Source organism: Pezoporus occidentalis, unplaced genomic scaffold, assembly GCF_034315485.1.
Source record: "Pezoporus occidentalis ecotype Australia unplaced genomic scaffold, CSIRO_AGI_Poc_V1 ctg132, whole genome shotgun sequence".
NCBI lineage: Eukaryota > Metazoa > Chordata > Aves > Psittaciformes > Psittacidae > Pezoporus > Pezoporus occidentalis.
This window is the reverse complement of record NW_026913126.1, coordinates 405349-428444: the sequence shown is the minus strand read 5'-3', so window position 1 is coordinate 428444 and position 23096 is coordinate 405349. Positions and strand designations below refer to the sequence as shown.

The 23096-nt window shown below is 41.0% G+C and overlaps 1 protein-coding gene across 2 annotated transcripts in view; it reads right to left on the bottom strand.

The window, feature by feature from the left end:
- AHRR (aryl hydrocarbon receptor repressor) overlaps positions 1–23096 on the bottom strand; it is an 89664-nt gene that overhangs the window by 21597 nt on the left and 44971 nt on the right. Inside the window, exons 1-2 of one of the 2 annotated variants that reach the window (XM_062608949.1) lie at positions 13379–13639; positions 9105–9205 (exon numbers count right to left, since the gene is read on the bottom strand). Coding sequence is in view for 1 of the 2 variants with exons in the window: in XM_062608948.1 (XP_062464932.1) it covers positions 9105–9205 (101 nt within the window). In the remaining variant the exon portion in view is untranslated. Of the gene's footprint in view, positions 1–9104; positions 9206–13378; positions 13640–23096 lie in introns of those variants that run through there. The other variant, XM_062608948.1, reaches the window with a different exon arrangement.

Genomic DNA, 23096 nt, shown 5'->3' with positions numbered 1-23096 from the left:
CTTTCTTTAAGCTAGATATCAAGTGGATGACAGTGGATCGATTGTCTAGAAAGAAGTAAGGATGGAAAGTTAGAGACAACTCATCTAACTAGCAGCAACGACGGTAAATATTAAATTGAGTTATTAACTAGATTAAGCCTTCCCCAAGGGTTCCCCTTCTGTAAGCCGCTGTTTCAGTCTGAGCGTACATTTCTTTTCTTCTCGCAAAAAGAAGCCCACTCATAGTCACTAGAAAATTCTGGGGGTATTGCAGTGCTTGGGGGAGGCAGGAAAGGTGTAGAACACATTGGGAAAAACGCCTGCTATTGGCCACCATCAGCTTTTGCAGCTAGGAATTCCTGGAAGAACTGCAATTACAATGGGATATAAAAACCATCTCATTTCTCTTTTTTTCTACTCATAAAATGTCAGGGACAGTTAAAATCAGAATGATGGGGATTTCTCTTGAAGTTCTTGGAACAGGAACAGAACTATTTTAAGGGTGCCTATCTGTCCTCACATCTCCAAATCAATACTATATCTGTGTTAATAGGAAACAGTGCATTTAATGGGCAGTGTAATGCTTTTTAATAGCAGTTTTCTTTTCAGTTCAAACCCATCAAATAGCATATTTAAATTTTATTAACTGGGGTAGGCAAAAAATAAAATTTAAATGTACTCAGAATTTCTCCCAAAATTTGTGTGTTTTTCTTTTGAAACCATCATTACCACAAAACATAATCACTGCAAATTTGTGAAATGTCTTAAGACAACACACAGTCTTGCCTGGACCTGCTTTCTAGCTCATCACTTCACCTTACTGAGAAGATAGCACAGCTGCAGCTCTTTAGCTTTTCTGAGTTGAGAATGAGGAATATACTGGAAGCAAGTATCAGCTGTAAGTACAGATTAACCTACTAATTATTAATTACACTTCAAACAGCTGAAGATCAGTTAAGCAACATAAGATTGCAATGATCTATGATAACGGAGAGGCATTATTTAAAGTGTATTTTTGTTTCATTATTTTTTTCTCTTTTATAATACATGTCTTGGCTGTCTTCAAAAACAGGACACTTCCTCAAAAGCAAATGCTCCTGCAGAACTTTGTATGGAAGGAACAGTGTGTTACGATTGCCTTCATTAGTTGAATGCACGAATTCCAATTCTAGTAGGAGACTAAACCGTGGTGCATCTATACGACGCAGTGCTTACATACAGATATTGAACCTATTGATTTGTGAGAATGGTTGCCAAGGAATAGCTCTGAAGTCTGTGAGAGAAAAAAACCCTAATCAAGCTGAAATGGGAGAATATGTTTTGCTGGGGAGGAAGTCATGTGGCCGCTGGACTGTCTCCAGAGGCACCGAAATAGCCTCAGCAGAAACAGAGGAAGTGGCTGTGAAAAGTGAGCTCGGGTGGAGTTGGCTGTGATAAACAGTCTGGAGACGGCAACAGCAGCCTGAAATTCAGATCCACATCTGGTGTGTGCCCAAAGCTTATTGATTCTTTACCTTAATGCTGCTGATGGACAGCTTCCCCATTCACTGGTACACCTAAAATTCTCAGCTAGGCCTCCTTATATGACAGCAGGTTTGCCTCTACCCTGACAAATGGAAGGCACTTTTCTGATGCCAGGTTTGCCAGTGCAAACCAGAGAGGATGCTGCCTTTTTTCTCCGCACACCTGTGCTGGCTGCCTGCTCCCCCTGCTCTATCACATTAAACATAAACTGCTTGCCCTGATTTTCCAGCCTGTTCACAGCTTGCTCCCCCCTCAATTATAATCCGTCATTTCATGTTGGAGAAACCAAGTGCTAACTCTCATCAGTCCAACGTGTTACCTTTACTGGTAGGCAGGCTTTAAAAACAAGCACTTTATGGTGTTTCCCATTTTGGTAAAAGGCTCTGCACAAGCCTCTGCAGAGGTACCTGATTTTTCTCCTTCGAACCCATCCTTAAAACTCTTGCAAAAGTCGTGGCAAAGGTCAAGCTGCTTCTACACTGTGAGTTCTGGCAACTGTGGTTACCATTTTGGTCATTGTTCAGCAGCTGTATACTGAGCTGCATCAAAAGGAACATGGCCAGCAGGTCAAGGGAGGTGATTCTCCCCCTCTAATCCACTCTCACGAGGCCCCGACTGCATGCAGTTCTGGGGCCCGCAACATAAGAAGGACATGGACCTGCTGGAGCAACTCCAGAGGAGACCACAAAGATGATTAGAAGACTGGAGCACCTCTACTATGGAGACAGGCTGGAAGAGCTGGGTTTGTTCAGCCTGGAGAAGAGAAGGCTCCAGGGAGACCTTAGAGCAAGCCTTCCGGTACCTAAAGGGGACCTACAAGAAATCTGGAGAGGGACTTTTTACAAGGGCAGGTAGTGACAGGACAAGGGCTTTAAGGTGACAGAGGGTAGATTTAGATTAAACATTAGGAAAAAGAAATCTTCCCTGTGAGGGTGGTGAGGCACTGGCACAGGTTGCCCATAGAATCTGTGGCTGCCTTATCCCTGGCAGTGTTCAAGGCCAGTTTAGATAGGACTGGGAGAAACCTGCTCTAGGGAAGGTGTCCCTGCCCGTGGCAGGGGGCTTGGAGCTGGGTGGTCTTTAGGTCCCTTCCAACCTAAACCATTCTATGATTCTATGCTTATTTCCACACACTGTGTTGCTCATCAAAATGCACCTTCATCACTTGTCTCATATTTAGGCTGCAAATCTAAAAGGAGGGGATCACATCTCTTTTTTTTTTTGCTCTGCCCCACTGTTACGTGCCACCACCTGTATTTCAAAAACCTCAGCGCTATGGCATCATCATGATCATTACAGTCATAACAGTAGCACTAAGGACTGGAGGAGAGAGTAGATGGTGTTTAGAGGTCACAGGCTTTTCTGTCCAGATTGTTTGAGAAGAAAAAAAAATAATAAAAAAAGGAAAAGAGAGAACATTAGTTATTTGTTTAAAGGGTAATACAAAGGATGTTTTTTGCACAAAGTTGTGGCCATGCCAAATTTCAAGTCTGGATTTTAGAAATATGCCTATTTTGCAAAATGAAAAAGAGGGACCAGGGCCTCTGAAATGTTCCTTTGTGTTTTGCTTGTGCCTAGCAAGAAGAAAATGAACGTACACATGTGATAAAACAGCACGTTACCCCTGACCCCATTTATGGCGCTTTTTCTTCATGGATAAATTCTCTGTAAGTCATCCCAAGTGACTAATGTCAGTTTAAATCATGTCATCTGAATTACTGGGAGAAGGTTCATGTTTAAAAACAAAGGAAAGCAAAAGGGTTATTTGGGCAACTTTTAAAAGTTGTAGTAACTGGAAAAGAGACTATGAACTTTTTATGAGAACTTCTCATTTTGACGGCTCCATTTTAAACCAGCAGATTAAAAGGTGATCATGAGCTAACGTGATTTACTTTTGAAAGACTGTGCTAAGAAAGTCATCATTGTTGGAAGCTGAAAAGGAATTCAAGAACAGATAAATCAAAGAGTGTCTCTCTACAGTTTTTGATTTCTGAAGTCCATGTCTTGGTCATAGCTCTGCTTAACAGCCATGCACTTCTGTCTGACTCCCAGTTTTCCTTTTCAAGTTTGAACTAAAAAATAACAGGAAGAGTAAGGTCTCTTGCTCTCACACTGAAATTCAAACTGGAGTAGCTTTTTCAAGAGCAGAGCTTTATCAAGTACTGATTACATAAATCAGTTTGGAAGAAGGAAGTGGAATTACACCAAGAAGTTCAAAAAAATTACAGGAAACCAAGTGGGAAAAGGGTTTCCTATGTTATTTCCTTATGCAGAGTAAAGAACACCACCAATAGGATGTTTTCTAATGTATCATTTTCCAACTCCTTTGGAATGAAACTTGAACTATAGTTCAAGCCACTGGGAAACACCTTTTGGTTCCAAAATGTGCACATTTATCACTCTCTTCAAAGTAACTCCCAGAAAGCTTATTATATGCAGCCACTTTTGAGGTAACGACGTAATGTTAAATAATATGCTTCAGGTTTGCATTGTATCATATCCTGTATCCTTTGCTTAGATAAAAAGACTGACTTTCTTTGCTTTTGATTAAGAAGACTTGGGCTCTATTTGGTATTTAAATTAATGAAAATAGCCTTGCTGACTTCAGCATGAACTACCAAGCAATAACCAAAATTTCCTGTTCACAATAGTGCCCAAACCTGCCATACGTAATTAAGAAATAATATGTAAAGCATATTACTATGTAAAGAAATAATATGTAAAGCATGAGTGAAAATGTGCTTGTTTTGTGAGATAAAGTGGCTATACCTTACTATGCTATTGTTTTGCACCAGCAGCCAATTCCAAGCACAAATACTGATGGATCAGAAACTAGATACCTGAATTACCTCACTAGTCATGTTACTTAACTGGCAAAATTCATCTGCTAAGTGGTAGAACGAAAGCATGCCTGCAAAACATGGAGGCTCAGTTTGAAAAATAACACTTCAGATGATTAAGTAGTTTATGTAATAAAACTAAGATTATTCATACAAGTGGAGAATTATAAGGGCCGCACCACCAAAACTAGCATTCAGTGTTTTTCTCCACTTCTGAAGACACACATGATTTTGAAGAAGGTTTGAGGTTTGTTTTTTGGGGGTTTTTGTTTGGCTTTTTGGTTTTGGTTGGGGTTTTGTTGGTTTGTGGGTGGTTTTTTTTAATAAAGGACCATATGTGTCTGATTTTAGGATTTTTTTTAAGGATGCCAGGCATCTGACAGTCTTTGTCTAAAAGTTTAAATAAGCAAGTTGTAAGCCTGTCCAGATGCCTCTGTGCAGCCTTCCTACCCTCAAGCAGATCGACACTCCTGCCCAATTTGCTGTCATCTGCAAACTTACTGAGGGTGCACTCGATGTCCTTGTCCAGATCATAGATAAAGATAGTAAACAGAATGTACAGTGTTACTGAATAAGAAACACCAGGGCAGTATGATGACTGGCATCATCAGCGCAGCCCACAAAGAAAAGCATGAGGCAAAACCACAGAAATGTGATTCTTCTGCCCCGAAGCCTTAAGAGTAGAGGATGCATGTGGAAATATGTCTGTGAACTGGGCAAAAGAGTGCCTTGGAACATCCTGAAAAAAAACATGGACAGTTCCTGAAAGAGTGTGAGCTGCTGGTAAGCACGAAAATGACAAATCGGGCCAGGTCTGGCCTTTATCTGTATTCATCAGTGAGATGGGGCATGAGAGAACCAGGCAGTCTCACTCCATTAGCATCTGTTGGAAGCTGCACGGATCATCCGGCTTTCTTTTAAATATTGTGACATTTTGGATTTAAAGCACTATTTTCACACCTGAAAAGAATTATGTCCAGAGACAGAGATACCGTAAATCTTCTGCTGCAACCTACAAGAGTGGAACAGAAAACCAACAGACATAACAAAGAAGGAAAGGAAGCCCATCAAGACATCTCCTTGGCAAGCAAGGGTTGAGACAGAAATTTGATTGCCCTCCATAAGGAGCAAAAATACCTGCAGGAGCAACTGTGAGGTGGTCAATAAAGTCCAAGTGACAATTTTGGCAGGGTGCCACTTAGGATACGGGTGATGATTACACAAGAAGTGGTCAGCGGTGATGATGGGGCCACTGCCTGACTGCGTGTCATTGAGAAAACAAGTTCAGATAGAGTCTTCCTTTCAAAAACAGACATTTAATTCTTCCAATAGGATAGTATAACACATGAAAATTACACATGCATTTGGGATGAGGAATTACCTGCGCAGCAGTGTAGACTCTGAGTCTGGACTTGAGACTATGAGAGCAGCATAGCTGGGGGTAAGAGTAGGACGTGGCTAACAGCCATGAGATGATTATTGCAATCAAGGCTATTGCCTAGATACCCACCAGTGATTCATTCTTATTTTTCCAAGACACCGTTTTATTGTGTTTCTCCACCCCATCACCCCGTAAATTCTCTCTGGCTTTATTGACTGCCAATACAATTTATTTTCCCAGTTTTCTGGATATGGGTTTGGCCCAGTGCTCCTTAAGTATTTAGTAACAAGCTTCAGAAACTGAATGCGAACACATGTGGCGCAATGTTTGCAATGCCACCTGTCTTGGAAAATACTTTAAAGCACAAAGTTAAAAGTCATTACTGCAGTCAAACAGAGTCTGAAGTCTCCAAGGAGAACAAAAACTGCAAGAATGGGGTATACTGAGAAAGACCGTTAACAAAATCAAACTGTCTTCCCTCCAAAGGGAAACAAAGATGGCAAGGAAAGAGTCTCTTATCCAGAAGAAGTGATCTTAGAAAACTGAAAGAAATTATTTGCTTAGGTACCTGCTGTGTTCCACTAAAAAGTCTTTGATAAACTGGTATCGTTGTTTATTCTGTTAATGCTGATGAAAGCTATTTGATTATAGCTGTAAAAAACCTCTATAAAATCTTCAACAAAAACCACATGTTGTGGCAGAGGCCTTTAGAAATAAAAGACATTTTAAACATACTTTGAAGACAGCCTAATGCCATTGTTTTCTTTCAAGCTGAAAGGGGAAGTACTGCATTGTTCCAAGACTCAAGAATCACAGATACATTATTTATCAGTAATTAGGGTTCTTGTACTGTATTTCTACCTATACATAGAGCAGAGTGATCATACTCACTAGGCAAAAAAAGAAGCAAAAGGCAAAAGCAATTATGCCTGGTTTTCCATTAACATTGTGTTCAAGGACAGTATTATTCATACATATTTTGGTGATTCAGATTATTCTGGTTTGTATTATGTAAAGCATCTAGGAGACGTTGCACAGTGCGAGGTAATGTCACAAGAAGGAAAGTGCCTTTTGACAGCAGAAAAATGTCTTTTGAGAACCAGAAAAATGGCCACATTTACAAGTCAATATGTAAAGCATAGCAACCACCAGCAAAATTGTTTGCTTCTCTTTGAAGGGGATCACAGATGTGACTGTTTAGTTAAACCCCACAGTCCCTGATAACCAGCATGGTGAATTTGGTGGAACAACAGAAAAAAAGCACTTTTCTTCACATGCCTTAGCCACTGAATGAGCATATGCGCCAAATTCAGGCCCCAGGGAATGTTCCCAGCAAGCCCTAAGGAAAACTCACCCTCTTATTCTAGGTCAGACATGCCCGTAAATGAAGCCTGGTGAATACATTTTTATTAACATGCTCTTAATCATCCCGTTAATGATCCACATTAAGCATAATCCAGGATAAAATATTTCCCATATATTCATAGAATCATAGAATAGTTAGGGTTGGAAAGGACCTTAAGATCATCAAGTTCCAATCCCCCTGCCATGGGCAGGGACATCTCACACTAAACCATGCCACTCAAGGCTCTGTCCAACCTGGCCTTGAACACCACCAGGGATGGAGCATTCACAGCTTCCATGGGCAGGCCCATTCCAGTGCCTCACCACCCTCACAGTAAAGAACTTCTTCCTTATATCCAATCTGAACTTCCCCTGTTTAAGTTTTAACCTGTTACCCCTTGTCCTATCACTACAGTCCCTAATGAAGAGTCCCTCCCCAGCATCCCTGTAGGCCCCCTTCAGATACTGGAAGGCTACTATGAGGTCTCCACGCAGCCTTCTCTTCTCCAGGCTGAACAGCCCCAACTTTCTCAGCCTGTCTTCATACGGGAGGTGCTCCAGACCCCTGATCATCCTCATGGCCCTTCTCTGGACTTGTTCCAACAGTTCCATGTCCTTTTTATGTTGAGGACACCAGAACTGCACACAATACTCCAGGTGAGGGCTCACGAGAGCAAAGGGGCAGGATCACCTCCTTTGACCTGCTGGTCACGCTCCTTTTGATGCAGCCCAGGATTCAAAGGGAATGTGACTCCTATATACGCTGTGGTAAGCAGATCATTACCATATTCAGTAATATTAGTCTCTTGCAATCTACCTGAAATTATGTATCAGTGTTCTCTCCATAAGCCAGTAGCAGCAGGCTACTGTTTGAAGATCATTATTGATTATGGCTGGTGCGTATATAACCTGTGCTCAAGGCCAGGCTAGATGGGGCTTTGAGCAACCTGGTCTAGCGAAAGGTGTCCCTGCCTGTGGCAGGGGGGGTGGAACAAAATGATCTTTAAGGTCTCTTCCAATCCAAATCATTCTATGATTCTATAATTGCAAATGTTACCTGACAGCCAAATATCTCTTTTTGGTACTAGCACTAACTAATCAGATGACTGTGTCACTTGCTTTGAAATACAAAATCAAAATCTTCTAAAGTAATATAAGGAAGGAAAGCAGGGTGCCAGCTTCCATTCTGTATGACTTATGAACAACTTGTGATACTGGATCCCACGATGAATTGCCTTTTTTCTTTAACAGTATACAGCATTTATTTGCTAAAGGCTACTATTTCATTTACATTTATATGTATCTCAGAGCTGTTATTACAATACAATTTTTATACAACTAATATTATCCTATCCAAAACAACTATACATATGTAGTCTTAATCACAAAGCAATTTTGATGGACCTTAGCGTATAAAAGGCATTATTACATCATGTGTTTGAAATGCAGATGTATCTGGGATAGACTGCTGTGATCTATCTGGTTCAGTAGTTCACAGCAGTATTTATTCTTCCTCCAGATTAATGGATCCAATTCTCAGCAAAAATATGGCCCCTTTATCGTGCTCTGCCAATAGGAAATCCCTAAGAAAAATGTTAATAGAAAACCAGGGTAAAAACGCATAGAAGGAATAAGTTCTGAACACACAGCTTCCCTCAGAAAAGAGAGTTGAGGAAGTAGGATTAATTTAAATATCCCAGAATAAGCTCAACTCAGATCAGAAACAAGGAAAGCTCCTGTTGGTGCCCTCAAACGTTGTCAAGTAAAATAAACCTCTGCTATCACCCCAAGTGAAAAAGAACTGTAAACTGGCCTGCTGGAGCTCACGAGTAATTTCAAGGGTGTAAGGGTACAAGGTACAATTGCCAAATGGGGACTGACCAGGACTATCGCAACTGCCAGGGAGCACTCGTGTGACTCTTGAATGACCCACACCAAGGCTGACCATTTGTTCAAAGTTGCCACAAAACATTAAACTGAATATGTCATCAAACTGAATAAACTAGAGCCACAAAAGACAGTGTTTTTCCACTCACTTCTAGTAGAAGTCCACCTTCTTGTACAGCAGTCTTGTTAGATACGTTGTCTTCTTTTATCGTTTGGCCAACTTGCTTCTTAAAGTGCTTTTCTTGAATGGCTGTTGAAAAGAGTTATTATCAATTTAGAAATCATAATGATTAGGGCTGCTAGACTAAAAATCTTTTTTAGGCACTTAAGATGCATTGATTTAATTGGGAGTTACTGCCTTTGTGGTCTGGATCTCAGTTACTAACAACTTTCTTTTGCTGCGAGGGAGATAGATACATATTTGGCAGTCCAGATGGTTTTTATATGAAATATCTATCACATTTTTTATTGAACATATTTTTTCCATTAGTGTACTCTACATAAAGCAACAACCAAAACCCACAGGAAAGAAACAAAAGAAAGTTAGCAAGTTGTTTTGTTTATAAGAATATGTATTATGACAATATAAAGAAACATCTATATAGCTCAGAAGACAAGGCACTGAAATGAGTTCCTTATTTTCAGTGCTGACCTTCTTGGCATCAGATTATTTTCAGTCTCACTTTACCCTCTTCTACGAGTCTGAGCATGAATGTAAGATTCAAGGGAAGGTTCTTAAACTGTTTCATTTTTAAACAGAGGTTTAAAGTTTGTTTTTAGCAGGCCACTTACCACATGAAATTCATTAAAATCTCTCGCTATAGATTAAAATTGCATGTATTTTTCCTCATAATAATGAAAGCCTTCATGGGAGTCAAAACTGGTGAGTGCTTCCTGCACATGGGTTATCATTGCTTGATCTGAAATGTCTTTTAATACTCCATATTGATATATATCACAAAAAAAAAACCTGAAATACGACGCCATTTCTGGGGATAATGAAAGAATCTGAGAAGGTTGACATCACTTGATACATTGGGCTCCTGCATCATCTAGGGAGTATGACATGAAGCTGTCGTTACCATTTGCTCAGTAAAAATTGAGTCAGCTTCACTTCTCTGCCCTGTCCCAGAGATGGGTCATACAAATATACAAGTAGCAAGCAGAGATTCAGATTCAGTTTTCTGTTCGTTCTCCTTTCAATGGAGAGAATTAGAGAGGAGAAAGTACCAATGACATTAGTTGGGACATTTGATACATATTGTCCGTCCAGCTAAAGGAAAGCTGGAGCAGCCACAGCCTGAGATAGTTAATCTCAAATTAATCCAAAAAAAAAAAAAAAAAAAGGTTGGCACAAAAAGGAATGGTTTACACCAAGTCAGAATATGAAGCGGAGACAGCCAGCAAGCCTTTGATGCTCCTGAGCTTGCAGCTAAAATTCATGACATTTAATGGGATTTAAATTTTTAGTAAGATACCAAATTAAGAAAAAGGTATATATTTTTAAGTAGTTTGAATGATGTTGATCTAAACAAAGGGCTGTGACTCAATTTAACAGCCTAATGAGGGACTGTTGCAAGATCCTTACAATAGATCATAGCAATGCAGAGCCGCTCTGACTGAATATTCGTGCTGGTTTTTAGCTTACATTGTAAATATTTGCCGCCAGTGATAATGTCAGTCATTACCCCAAAGCAATCATTTCAAATGTATAATTAGATGTCATAAATCCCTCCCCTGGGCATGGGAAAACACATCAGGAAAATCCTAAGCTGCCTAAACCAGATCCCTACCCATGTTTTCCAGCCAAAACAACATTGTGATTTCAGACGTGTAAGCAAGGCTGCTATGAACAGGACACACAGATTCTTCAATCTTCATTTTCACTTTTGTATACCTTTTGGACTAACTGGAAACAGTTGTGCTATTTTCCCCCATGTCAGCCAAGCCTTCTGCTACTCCAGTCCATAAGAACAGACACGTGGACACTCACGCCAATCATTTTTAAAAGCCCAGCCCCTATTCCAAGGGCATCTTTCAGAGTTTTCGCGCTCAGAGGGGATGGTTTTGTGATTACTGCCACAGCAGTTTGCAGCCTTTGTGCAGGTTAAAGAACAGACAGGGAGGGGTGCGAGGAAAAAAAGGTTTATTTTTGTGATGTGCTCCTCTGGCGTTGTGAAAATTCCACCAGTTCAAACTTCATCGTTAGTGGAAACTATTATTCTACCCGACTGAGAGGGCCAGAGCTCCCTGCCTGTTTGTTAGCCTTCAGGCTCACACAAGCACAGAAGCACAAGAGATGTTTGTTCCACAGCTTGTCTGGCTACTATAAATTCCATCTCCAAATGGAAAGTATTTTAATGTTATTTTGCCAGCTAGAGTTACCCATATGTTAGGCCACACACATCCGTTTCATAACATACCCTACTCATTGGCCTGGACTGCAAGGAGACCCATTGTACCGTCAAAGACGAATGACACCCCTCATGCCAGGCATCAAGAGCTCCTCGGAGACAGGGACGTTTATTCCTTGCACCTGAGGCAGCAGAGCCATGGCTCACTGTTCATTCTTGTTCTGCCTCCCTGCACTGAAACACGGTAATCCACCCAGGACTGGCGGATACTGCAGGAACAGCTCAGGAGAAATACTACTGCTGGTGATAGCCTGTCACCAGGAGAAAGGGGAGCAAGACAGGCAGAAAACCACACAGATCCCCCAAATGAATGAGGAGGAGGAAACGCACAACATGACAGGGTGAGGAGGGGAAACTGCAAGATGGTACCTAGCTAGGCAGAAAAATAGGAAAAAGAAAGCAGAGCATCCTAGCTATACCCCTGTCACCACCAAGAATCTAGAGGGAGAACTGAAGGCAAGTATTGGTTATGAGAGGCAGCTTGATATCAAAGGCCCTGATGCCAATAGAGCTGTGGTTAATCTTAGACATTACATAAAATGGTGGCCCTCTGAAGCAACGGTAAAGCCTATGATGCAGAAGACAAATGAAAGACTGGAGAATGCAGGGGGCTGTCTCTAGTAGGCAGGGAAGAGAAAACTGTGAAGAGCTAAAGGATAACAGACAGCAAAGGATGAGTCAGTGACCTGAGGGGAAAACCAGCTGCTGCTGTTCCTATATATCAAGAGTGGGGCAAAGAAGACACTGATATTGCAGGCAGTCTGGTGAATGCTGCTGGCTGTAAATAAATAAATAATTTGGAAAGTTTTACCTTTATGGAGCCATGGACTGCTTTTGATGGGAGAGGCAAGCCTTGAGGCTATATTATCAGCAATCCAGAGCAGAGTGCTCACCTACCAGATTCAAAACTGGCAGACTGAAGAGATGTGAAGCTGGGACAGCAGAGACCTGTTTCTATGCATAACTTCTCTAGCCTGCGCTTCCAGAGCACAAAATAAAACAGAAGATGGAGCTGTTCTGCCAAAGAAGATGAATGAGGGAATTGATGCCACAGGGTGATAAACACAATGTATACATGTACCAGGGCTGACAGTTCTGCAAGTTCATGCTATCTAGTGAGCATGGTGCAATCACAGGCAACACTGAAAGCCCACAAGTTTGGAAACACTGGGTCCTACAGAAAGACAACACTATGGAAATGTACAGTTCCGGGGGGGGTGGGGGGGGTGTGTGTGTGGCAGGGTTGGGAGAGGGCAGGGAGGAAGAAGAGAGTGAAAAAAGTAAAGAAAAATGGCCAGTGCAACTTCCTGGAGGAAAGGTACCGGATCCAAGAGCATTGGTCCAAGTTCTGAGCTGAACGAGATGAAAAGGGTGGAAATGAAAAAATAATGTAGAGTTAGAACTGACAGTTAATTAACAGAGGAAAAAAGTCCACAAAAGGGATGGTAAGTTTGGCTGAAGGAGTATGGGACTATCGCAGGCAGTGCTGCTGAGCTTGTCACAGCTGCACTGTCTCTCCCCAGAGCACTGAGACCTCTTTTGAGCCTCCAGTTCTGATGTGAGCATCGCTATCTGCATTTGCAAACCCCTTGGCTTGAAAACCAAATCTGGAATATTGTAAAGAAGAGAAAAGCTGCCTGACACTTTAAAGTCTATAGGAGCATTATGAAACCAGCCGCTCCCTTTCCCCCAGAAATAACAGAACATTTATTTGTTGTGGAACACTGTATTCTTTCAGAGGGATGGAATTTCAGGAGTCTTAAAACTGAACTTTTCAAAGCCATGGGATTACATTCTCCAGAGTGTTTCTATACCTCTTCCTGCACAAGCACAACCTTCTTTCTTCAGAAAACAATTGGCAAATTTACCTGCCATGCTAAGCTCTGTAACCAACTGGTGTGTGGTCAAACCATAGCCCAGCCAACCCAGGAGCCTTGCACTGCTCAGGCTACCTGCATCAAGCAACAGCACAGGCAAGAAATGAGCAGTGAAAGGGTGCTGTTTCTTACCTGAGCACCTTGCCTGGGTTCATCTGAGGTGTAAGAAGGGGGCATCTCTTCTTTCTTCAGACTCAGTATGATGTAGGCCTATCACTTTCAAGCCCTTCTATAATGGGTACCTGTGAGACCATTTCTCTCCAGTGATGCCAAAGGAATACATTTTTTTGGCTGTTTTATTTAAATGGACAGATGAAAATACCTGAATGTGGCTTGCAGCTTGCATGTTCAGAGATACTGCTTTATGCATACAAGTCTTACTTTTAGTAACTATTATTTGAAAGGAAGTGAAAACAGGGTCTTTCTTCCTGGATCTTTTAGCCGCAGGAAGAATCAGCTATGCGTTACCCTGAATGGTAAGAAAACAAAACAAAACAACTAGGAAACACTTGGTGTGAGCAATTCTGATTAACAAACCCACAGCCATGAACTGAAATGGTCTGTTTCCTCTGTGTTACAGAGAACACTGAGTGACAAGAAGGACAGGGCTTATTAGATGCACGCTGAAATTAAACAATGTACAACATAAAGAATGGCTATTATACATACAAGGGATGTTTGCACTCTGGAATGCAACAACATATAGGTTGCATGAACATTTTGGGAAAGAAATCAGCACCAACATGCACCCTCTGAATAAAAGATGCATGGTGCTCAGTCCTGTTGCAGAGGCTACCAGAGTGCCAGATGAAATTATGCTAGCAATAATGCAAAGTTTTTCTTCCCAACTTAGTGGTTTTCTCAGTCTGCTTCTTCTTAAGAGATGCTTTGAAATCTGACTGCCCTTTGAAGTTTCCCGAGTACAGCATGACATTTATTTAAGGTACAAACTGAACTGTTTGTTTTCCAGATCCCATCCCCTCTTTCTTTCAGAACCACTTTGCCCCTTTCCCTCATCCATTTTTCCCCGTGCAAGAAGGGCATCAAAGGATGCTCCTGCCCGGCAACTCTCTTCTCCCTGCAGCCCTTGTGCAGACCTAGTGGGGACGCATCACCCCCTTTAGACTGCAGCCTGTGTTCCAGCCCCGTCCAGAGAAGCCCTTTTGAAGGGCAGGCAAGGGGAGGAGAAGTCCCTGCTGCGGAGGAGGCAGACTGCTGACTAACCTCAGCCCCGCTGTCACGCAAGCCTCTCCGCCTGTCAATCTCCCTGCGGCTCTGACAGGGGCCTGGCGCCCGTTCAAACCCTTGCGTGCGAGCAGACGAGCCGCATTACCCTATGAAGTATTTCATAATAACAACAGCTGTTAAATATTGATGACTCCTGGCAAGCGCTGAATGCTTTTCGAGAAGGTTAAGCCTTCGTGGAATGGAACCTAATTCATATATACTGGAACAGATATCTGGAAGTTGCCTAAAAAAAGCAAAGGAGCTTAAAGGAAAGGATCAGAAAAATAACCCTCGTGCAACAGGGAGAGGGGAGAAAACCCACAGTGTGAAAGGTGAGGAGTATTTCCCTGGAGTCAAATCCTTTTGCAGTGAGAAAAACGCTGCTGGAGAGATCATCAGAATGGTTGGTTTCACTGTGTTCCACTGGACAGTTTTGTTTCTTTAGGAATTATTGCGGAGGAGATAAACTTTCTAAAACAGCGACCCAGCTGCCACTGCTGTCTGTGTATGTAAAAGTACACATGGAAATTATTTCTACGGAAAAAACATGGAAAAGAGGGAGAAAGCTTGCATTCCTGAAGTTTTTCTGCAAACATCAGCCCTGAGAGATCTGGCTTGTTAAAAGATTTAGTAGTGATCAGACAAGGTATTAAGGATGAGATCTGAGAGGGTTTCCAGCAGGCAAGAAAGGGGGAAGGGTGAGCCCCTTGCCTTGGGCAAGTTCTGATGTGCTCTCCTCCAGTTCCCAGAAGAAAACCCCCCTCTTCCCCACTCTGCCCTCTAAAACCCATCAGTCCAATCTTTTCCCTCTTGACTTAACTGTTGAGCAAGGTTGTGTCAGGAAGGGAATCAGTTTGGGGTAGGAGTTCATGTTATGCAGACTGAGTCTTTGGACAGAGCTGATGTGATTCCAGGGCACACAGTACCAGGCAGTCCAGCAAAAAGGCAGCGTCAGAGTCAGGGTGTGGGCGAAAGAAAAGAAACGTAAACTGAGCTCTTCTTGAGGAGGCGACCAAGTCAGGATATTTCTTTCTTGCACGTGAAAAAGAGGTCTGTGTGCCTTTGCAGAGCACAGTTTAGGTGAGGCAAGCTGAGATGCTGAAAACTACCTGCTTATATCCACTTGTGCTGTGGAGCAAAGAGATCTGCAAAGCTTTAGGAAAGTATTTTACCTGTGGGGAACCCTGGCATCTATTGAGTCAAGATAGGGAATCACGGAAACTTAGGAAGTTGTAGGTTGGAAGGGACCTTTGAAGGTCATCTGGTCTACCCCACCCTCATCAAAATAGCTAGGCAGGTTTCTGAGGTTTTTCGTGGAGTATCCCCAGTGATAGATGCTTCACATTCACTCCAGGAAAAAATTCATTATTTAATTACAAACAGGATTAATTTTGCAAGATAAGAGCTGCTTGTGGGTTTAGGTGAATGAGCATTAGGATAAGCTCTGAGTGGACACTCCCTGCTTCCAGAACTCTTGGTCTGTAAAATGTGTAGAGTAACTTAAGAAATGTTAAGAATGGTTAAGTGGTTGTCATGAAAAGTGTGGTACATGGAGAATATGTGAATTAAGTTATTAGCTATTCTTATAATGGGTTTTGATGGTTTATTCTGTATCTTCACAACTGGCTCACAAGAAACCACACCTGTATGTCATATTTTTGTGTAGTCTGGGGCTGTAATATCTCACTTATTCTATAATTTCTGAGGGACCACAGACCCAAAGAAAAGCTGTGCCTCCATGAGAAACCAAATTGTGTGCTAACTACACAAGCAACAGACTCAAAAGAACTTATCTAGAAAGCACATTTCCTCTCTACAGCTTACTGTTGCAACCTTCCTCTCTTCATATGACTTAACAGATGATCTTCCCAACAGACAACCCCACGTTGTGCATCGGCAAAGAAGATATATGAGAGTTCTGTCTGCATCATTGTGAGTAAACATTTGAGTTATCAGTTGGTCTGATAGATTGGCTTATATTGGTTATAAGACTGCCAAAGACATGTAGTCCTCTTAAATTATCCTAAGATACAAAACTTATTCCAAGTAATTGTCCTCAGTTTCATCTTCATCATTCCATTTGATTACCTGCTAATTTAAATATAATTATTTGATGATGCGGACTTATTGATTTATAGATTCAGTCCTGGGGCCTTAATTTCATCCCTGCATTATTCCATTCTTAGAGTAATTAAGCTGTAATACATTAGCTTGTCTGAGTGTGGATTTGCTTGAGCACCCTTTTGAATAAATCCATAAAAGGTAAAAACAAATGGGTTATTCTGTCAAACTACAAAATGGATCACAAGCCTGAATTATCAGCAACTCTGAGAAAGAAACCTGCAAACCACTTAGTCCACTTTCAAATCAATACCCACATCCCTCATCAAAATTACAATGATTTCAACAAATTCCTTGTCCCTTAAGTCGTGAGTTTGTAATTTACATGTTCATTATTCAGAATCGAAATATGCAGCAAGTTTGGTGTAGAAAAAAATCAATTTAAGAGAACTATCCTGTATTTAGAAAGCTTGCTCAACATTGGTTAGCTTAAGAGTGAAGGACCTCATAATATACAGTCAATGTAGATTTATGTTTGTTTTACCCTAAATTCCATTTTCTTTTGTACTACACTCTGGCAGACTGCATGTTAACTCACTCTGTATAACAATTCAGACTTCACCAAACTAATCCACATCAGCCTTAAGTGTACTGCAGTGTGTTCTGACCTGCCACATCCTGATTGCTTGAGTGGGATCTCTGCAAATCCCACTGATCATGATATATATACATACATATTCAGAGGAAGAACACATCAGGACACATTGATTCTAGGATCTATGGAGCAGATGACCTATCAAAACAACTTGCAGGGCTTCCCCATTCTTCTAAGTGTCCTTCATGATGGCTTGTTACCTGAAGAGCTGTTCATCTTTTCCCTTGTCCAGATATTTTAGAAAATCTCTATAGTGAAACATAAAGTTTAGTTTCTCTATACCCTTTGAATTCCCAGCACTTTGTCTCTCTATGGTCCAATAGTGTAGTCCTCTTGATACGGTTCATATTATTTCAGTGACTCGAAGCCATTTTTTCACTGGTTTGGTTATCCCAATGAAAATAATACAACAGTGGACACTGGGGTCCACAGCAGAGGCAGCTACCTTTTGAGGAGAGACTAAAATGCCTGTGACTGTTTACTGAGGAGAGAGGGATGAGGGGAGATGAAACAGAGGTTTGCGAAAGTTTAAAGGCAATGAATAAACTGAATGCAGAACTGCTGTTCACCCAACCCCACAACATGAGGACTGTGAAGTGCTCAGTGACAGCAATACGAGAACGCTTTAAAGCAGGCAAAAGACAGCAATTTTGGAGATGAGTATTCCAGACTAGATGGACCACGGGTGTGACACAGTAGTACATTTCTTATGTTGTTATATTGTCACTGCAATGCCACGACCTTGTCCAAGAAATCTGCTGCAGACAGAAAATAAACAACAGATGAACAAGAGCAGCGTCTGTGACTCGAAACAAAGTATATCACAGAATTGACAAGAAAAATTAGAACCTTATGAGAACACTTGTATGTGACTAAATTTAAGCATATGATGAGACCAGATTGTGACCAATCACTGCATCCAAACAAACAATCAAATTTCTTTTTATGATAAATAGCCTATAGAAATAAATTTGAGTCTGAAATATTTTTCAGAAACATAAGCAAGGAGACCACAATCCACTTTTGCTGAAAGGACAGCTAAGAGAAAAGCTGTGTGTGCTCATGCATAAGAAACTACAGTCTACTGGAATCTTCCCCACTTTAAAAATGGAGACTATAAGAATTGCATCCTACAGAAGAAATCCAATGAAATCAGGATAAAAGATTTATCTTGAGACTATATCAGAGCATTTTTAGTCTTTACTGGCTGCAGAAGATGTGCACTGTTTTACCCTCTTCAATTTAGATCTACAGTTTAGAACATCAATCCCTGAAGAAAGAAATCAAATCAAAGACCAGGCATGAAAAAACATGCAACTAAGAAAGTGTATGAGAAAACAGTTCTCCCTCTTCCTGATTAAATCAACCTAACAACGACTGACTTATGTGAGAGTTACTTGACCCTTGCTGATCTTTTTGGATTTGATAACCTCTTCTCCAGGCCTATGTTTCAAACAGACTGTCTACTGAGCTTCCACTCCTTAATTTCTACTGCTTTTATAAAAACCTTGTCCCTTTATAGTTTCATTTATACCTCTCTTCGTGGAAAGTAAAGGGCTAAATTCGTACCTGCTAGCTCCAGAGACGCTATCTCTTCGGAGAGAGTTGAAAGAGCATGTGCCACTAGGCCAGTATATCACCCAAGAGACTGTTTAAAAATAGCCAAAGCATACAATCTGGAGAGGATAAAGGAAACCTTTAAGATGAAATAAACATTGCATCTAAAATATTCATGCTGAGACCTTAGTGCACAGGATGTGCATATGTTACCCAGAAAACCAAATCTGGCTTCGCTGGTTTCAGTGGCAAAAATATCATCAGAGCAATTCCTTAATATCTGCTTTATATAGCAGCCATACTGTAGCCAATATTAGAGGCACAGACGCATTTGCTTTCCAGTGTACTTTAAATAGGTAAAAATAACACGCTTGACAGAAGAAATACAAGATTCTCCTCCTGTAAGTCAGCTGGATACCACAGCACACGGCACTCTTTCTACAGCAGAGCAGATTTGCTTTGGTCTTTTCTGCTGTCTGTGGAGACTGCCATGATGAGATTGACTATATGAAGCCATGAGATGTTAAATGAACCTAAGGAACTATGGCTGAGAGGTCCTTGAGCTTTGGCTTTTTCACTTCAGGAAGTAAAAGAACATGCCAAGACAAGATACAGGCAAATGAACCATCAGGATCAGTATCAAAAATTTCAAAACACTCCTTCAGAATCATTTTTCAGGACCATTTTAAGACACTGAACTGTATTCCAGAACTTTTTAGAATGCTGAAGAAAATCAGTAGCAGGAAAATCTTACCTAAAAGCTCAGAATGAAGAACAATACAACACCAGAAGTCAAAAATTGAACTACCAGAACCCTAAATTGATAATGTTACAATCCCTGGATATGTTCAATGTGGTTTTATGCACATTAAGATTTAGTGTATGCATTTAAAAACTAGTCCTGAAAAGGTATCCAAACAGATGGGCCTTGCTCCCAACTGGAATCACTTGTAAGTCAGAGGGCCTGCAGAGAAGATATTATGGTTGGGTCAAAAATAAATTGCTTTGCAGAACAGGAACCTTCTGCAGAAGCAGAAAATGCATAGACATTATGTGTTCAATTACTACAAGAACATTCATTTTTCACTTACTCACAAACGTTTTGCTTTGTCTTTTCTCACAGCTGGGTTCCACGCTCACGAGAAGGTACCAAGCAGATCCTAAAGACCCTAAGCAATCCAGTAGTGGGCTTACATGTTCTCTCCCCATTAGTGCTAGAGAAATCAAGGTTTTTGACAATCCTTAGGTCAATGACCAGAATTAGGACCTTCAATTTTAATAAGCATAATAAAAAATACTGTCTTTTAAAAAGGCAGAAAAGTTAACATTTGAGTGCCACACAAAGAGAGAGCACTATGCATGTAGTAGCTCTGCTTTGATTTGCCTTTTCAATTTTTAAAAACAGAGGTGACTTAGATGTACTGATAAAATTAAAAGGCAGCCACAGCGTTCTTATCAGACTTGTCCCATATGAAAACAAGGAACAACCAAACAATGTTCTGTATTTCAGAAACAAAGTTCTAGCTAGTAAAATATAACCTTTTCTCCAGTTTCTCATCTTCTGTGTATGTGTCATTGACTTGAACAGGCAAGTCTGAGAAGATGCCTGCTACCTTGACTCATAGCAAGCTACCAAAGAAATAATGAGTATTCCTTGTGGGATAAGGACAGGAAACTAGTCTCTCACTGATAAAACATATAAGATTGCAGCCTCAACTTTCAAGGCAATTATAGTTAATTACAGCTTTCACTGACTGATCAATACTAGGTGAATAGTATGTATACAGAGAATTAGGATACACAAATTATTTCTAGTGCTTCTTATTCTGTCAAGGTCTTCTAGATGAAAACTGGTGATTTCTTACCTACTGTCTCATTCAGTCTGTATTACACTCATTATATGATATAAACATCAGTTTATATTGGTTTTTCATCAGTTATAATATGATCTTCATTGGATAAGCACTGCGACTTGATGCCAGCATCAGCCCAATAAGCATTGAAACAAAACTTACTAGTGCTATGCTAAGGAAAATAAGGAGAGGTTTAAGGCAGAAAATAAACATTGCCAACTGCAAAAAGCAAAAGCAAAGATGCTGTTGAACATATTCTTTAAAAATGCGAATGTTAACTGGAGAATATATACACTCCAGAGCCTAGTTTGGTTTAAGCCGAGCATTTTTCAGAGGAATCATTCCACTGCATCTAAAAGAGGAACATTTTTTCTCCTGCCGGGGCAGATTTGCAGGGAGGAGGCTCATTTCTGCCTTGCTGGTCTGGCAGGCAGCAGAGCTCTATTCCTCTGATCAAGAGATCACTTTCATAACCACTTTTCTGAGGTCACAAATGAGTCTGCTGCAGTCACGCAACCCCTCGCCTACCAGAGCTTACTACAACAATACAGGTTCACAGAAACCTTTTAAAGAGGCAGCCCATCCTTTTGACCCACGCAGATATAAGGCACATGCAGATTATCATAGGGGATTCCCCTAAATATGTCACAGGGCTATTTTACTCCAGTTTGAGCAGGGAAGAAATGTATAGCTTGGAGTTTTATCTGAATGGAGTCACGTTGCCAGGGTAGAATTAAATAAAAGGTATATAGCTCTGCAATTCTTTTAAACTATATTGGTATCTTTTTCAAATATTTATTCAGCCTGTTCCTTTTTATTATCTTCAAGGTCCGTGTCTGACAACCACGTGCTACTGTGAATTATGCTACTTAAGGGATTAAAAATCCATGGTAAACAGTCGACCGAGCATTAGATTCAGTAAATAACAGATAAGAGTGCCCTGAATTAAACACTGCCCTGCTGCAGTGTTAGAAACACCGACACTACAGAAAGGGTAGATCAGGAAATAGGCTTACTCTCAAGACTTTATTCTGAAGAAATACGGTGAAAATAAGAGTATGAGCTAGAGCTTGTTTCTAGGACAGCAAAGCCTATTTGATATGTTAACAGTGTCCCACAAAGGACCAACATACTAATCTGCTGTATGGACATGCCTGCAGGTGGCAGCTGAAATGGCCTTTGGGTGATGGGGCAGGTGGGAATTTAAAGAAATAAGTTAAAAATAAGTTTCCTCTTATGGTCAGTCATTTCTACCCAATGAAGAGGGGGTTGGCCTATTTTCACAAGCAGTTAGCACTGTGAAAGCCACCATTGTTGTTGCATCATGAATTATTTGCACTAATTACCTGAAATAAAGTTTTCAAAAGCCGTTAAATTACTTGGGAGCCTATAATTTAAAAAATTAAGCTGGATGCATTGCTCATTGACGTTTTATGAGGGTTAGTATGCAGACCCATTTCATTTGAAAGCAGCACAAACAGGCTTGCCCAAACCAGTTTTATAATCCAGCTTAAATAAGTAACAATAGCAATGAGGACACAGCATTAAACTCATTGAGGACTCACAGTGTGGGCTGAGATGATTTGTTTGCACACCATCCCACAAGTTCATTGCTATTATTAGCTATGCTAGTCAGGTGAAAGCTTGTTCAGGTGAGCCCATACATGTTACAGGCAGCTTCAGGGACTCTGGGGATGGACCCACAGGTTGTGAAGTGCCCTTAGCTTCATCCAAAGTGATATTCAGGCTTGACCTTGATGTGCCTCTTAACCCAGCTGAAGCAGTGGGAGAGCTCCTCTCCCATCTGCACTGCAGCTTGTCATTTACACAAAAGATGACCTCCCAGTCTTGCTTTGATTGATAGGAAAGTAATGACACCCCAAAATCAGCCTTGTCACTGCTCCAGGTCTCATCTGGAGGGGAATTAGGCTGGAAACTGGATGGAGGACTGTGAGGTTACTGCTCTGGACCTCACTGTCAGACCCTGGCCTCATGTTGTGGATGGGAAGTTTGGGCAGCAAGGCAGACACTGAGATCATCATGGTTTCTCAGACCAAAGTGCTGGTAAAGTGCTAACAGCCTCCAGAGTGACCTCAAGGGTAACCATACCAGTGCCGACAAGGCCACAGGCATTTCTGCAGGTAGGACATAGACTTGTGAAACTTCTGAAGGTGTTACCCTGAGTCTTATGTTACTCATCTGTGCCCCTTCACTTACCACTGAAACAGCTTCCCATGGAAATGAAAAATACACAGGGTCAATTCCCGCCTAAACAAAGAGATGTGACTTTGTCCCTGTTTATGGACTTTGGCTAAACCACAAGAAGTTTATCTAAAGTGAAAGAGCGTTGGATACTAATGCAAGTATTGCATTGACACGACAATTTTTCCTTTCTAATTATGGAAAGAGGTACATGAGAATACTGCTGTGCTACTTTACCTTCACAAACAAATTACACTGTTCTTCTGGAGGCAGTTGGCGAAAAAATCATTGGTAA